The 2,295-nt window shown below is 37.1% G+C and overlaps 1 protein-coding gene and 1 long non-coding RNA gene across 3 annotated transcripts in view; one reads left to right on the top strand and one right to left on the bottom strand.

The window, feature by feature from the left end:
* Positions 1-425, bottom strand: part of LOC117108739 (alpha-2,8-sialyltransferase 8B-like) — a 13,556-nt gene extending 13,131 nt beyond the window's left edge. For both annotated transcript variants that reach the window (XM_033250865.1, XM_033250868.1), the window contains exon 1: positions 377-425. In XM_033250865.1, the coding sequence (XP_033106756.1) occupies positions 377-403 (27 nt within the window). In that variant the 5' untranslated portion in view covers positions 404-425. The remainder of the gene's footprint in view (positions 1-376) is intronic.
* A 1,264-nt stretch (positions 426-1,689) lies between these two features.
* LOC117108735 overlaps positions 1,690-2,295 on the top strand; it is a 20,508-nt gene continuing 19,902 nt past the window's right edge. The window contains exon 1 of the long non-coding RNA XR_004445410.1: positions 1,690-1,834. This is a non-coding gene — a long non-coding RNA (uncharacterized LOC117108735). The remainder of the gene's footprint in view (positions 1,835-2,295) is intronic.

Below are 2,295 nucleotides of genomic sequence, written 5' to 3'. Positions count from 1 at the left end.
GGTCTTGTGTACTACAGCATTTGCCTTTAACCATAAATATTATCGCCAAATGTCTGGAGTTAGCATGGGTAGCAAAATGGCACCATCGTTTGCATGTCTCTTCATGGGTCATCTCGAACACCAAATCTTGGCACAATTCAAAGGACCTAAACCCGAAATATTTAAACGTTATATTGATGACTGCATAGGGGCTACCAGTGGGAGCATTGAAGAATTACATGGATTTATTAATTTCGCTAACAATTTTCATCCAGCTATTGACTTCACTTATGAAATTTCCTCAAATTCGATGGCTTTCTTAGATATTAAATTATCTATTGAGGAATTACGGCTCACTACATCAGTGCATTATAAATCTACGGATGCTCATACTTACCGTGTGTTCGATTCCCACACGAACCATTTTTTTTCCCCCTTTAAGGCAGTTTAGTTGATGGTAGATAATGATATTGTACTCGTTGATGACGTCGCGAAATTACAACAAACAACAACGTGTCATGTCCGAGCCCAGGCCGTCATGGAAGCTCACTGGCTCCTGTGTAATTCATGTTGAGCAAACTGCAGACGAAAAGGTTAGAATCTTTTCAGAGATAAGCTGTAAGAAAGTTTTAGACAGTGCCCATCAATGGAAGGATTTTAATACTGAGGAATGGAAGTTAGCGAAGTCCTTGGCTTGCTTAACCGTTTTATTTCTTCGACCGTCGCTTCCAATCTAACCGTCTAGGCGCGTCTAGCATAAAGAGGGCCTACATAGCAAGTCGAGATCCATGAAAAGTCGTATATAAAGATGTGGGTTACCCACATCTTTATATTTGCACAAGTAATTAAAATTGTTTATTGAGCAGATTAATCACACTGATAAACAATTGTACTACATTCGGCTGATGCATATGAACTTCTATTTAGAGACATAATTTCATTATTTTCTTTCCAAAAATTTTAATAAACGTTATTGACTTTTTAATTCCTATATTTCATTCCCATATAAAAAATAATTCCCTGTAGATATTTTTATGTTTTTAGTATAAAGTAGTAAAGGATGAATTGTAACGTCGGTTACCAAGGAATTCCCCAAATGATTATAAAGCATATGATATAATTAGAAAAAAAAATATTGTAGCAATGAGTACCCATAATTGACTGACTTATAAATCACAATTGTTACAATATTTTCATGTATTAAAAGAGAACTAGCAAAACGATTATTTGTTCTAGAGAGGATTTTTGATATGCCATTAATAATGGAATTTTTTTTTTGTTTTGCTTTTTTTTATGAAGTTATATAAACGATTTTACCATGACGTCACTGGCGAAAAAGTAACAAAAGATCGTGTAAATAGCGCCGCGTAGGGTATCCACCGCGAAGGGTATCCGCCGCGTACGATCTTTGCGTGCAGAGCATGCTGTAACAATCAAAATACAGCCAAGGTTACAGCATACAACACGCAAAGATCGTACGCGGCGGATACACTACGCGGCGCTATTTACACGATTTTTTGTTACTTTTTCGCCAGTGACGTCATGGTAAAATCGTATAATCGCCTATAACTTTTAAAAAAAAGCCAAAAAACGATTTTAAAGTTGATTCTATTATTAATGGCATATCAAAAATCCTCTCTAGAACAAAAAATAATTTTGCTAGTTCTCTTTTAAAGCGAAGTTCCTACTCCACCCTGACTATGAGGGCGCTCGCAGGGTGAATATTAGAGAATAATGTGTTTTCAGTTTTTTCCCTGAAAATCACAGTAGAATATCTCTTTAGTCGTGGCTACTACTCTATTTCTCACTTTTTTGGACAAACAAAGCAATCTTGGCAAGATTTGTTAAACAATCTGTAAGTAGACTTCAACACATTAAAAAATTACAGTTGTAAGGTTTGCTGCTAGGCCTAGCCGCCCTACCTAGGGCCTATATAGTGGTATACTTAGGCCTAGTCCTAGTAGGGCCTAGGCCTTAGGCTAGAACTAAGCTGATCCAGACTGGGAACAGAAGCGTTCTGGCCGGACAGTCGGCATTGGACTTTAGGCGCTAATGCACTTTAGTACTGTAACACTTCTATCTTCAAAAATAGTATATTTACCTACTGTGCACTACTAACAATATCTTACAATGATTTTTTCATCCAGTTCTGCCACTAACAACGCCAGATTTTAGCATTTTATTACTAGAACCACGGCTTTCAATGCCTAAACTATAGTTCCATCCTTCGTCTCCGTGTTCAGCGAAAATATGATGGCGAATTGGCGATAGAGCCTAATTCTGTTGCCAGAATTCAAACTATGTGTGTTGGTGTTG

The sequence above is a fragment of the Anneissia japonica genome, unplaced genomic scaffold, assembly GCF_011630105.1.
Source record: "Anneissia japonica isolate Jap-2015-1 unplaced genomic scaffold, ASM1163010v1 scaffold128_len593404_cov183, whole genome shotgun sequence".
NCBI classification, from domain to species: Eukaryota; Metazoa; Echinodermata; class Crinoidea; order Comatulida; family Comatulidae; genus Anneissia; species Anneissia japonica.
This window is presented reverse-complemented; position numbering and strand designations above follow the sequence as displayed.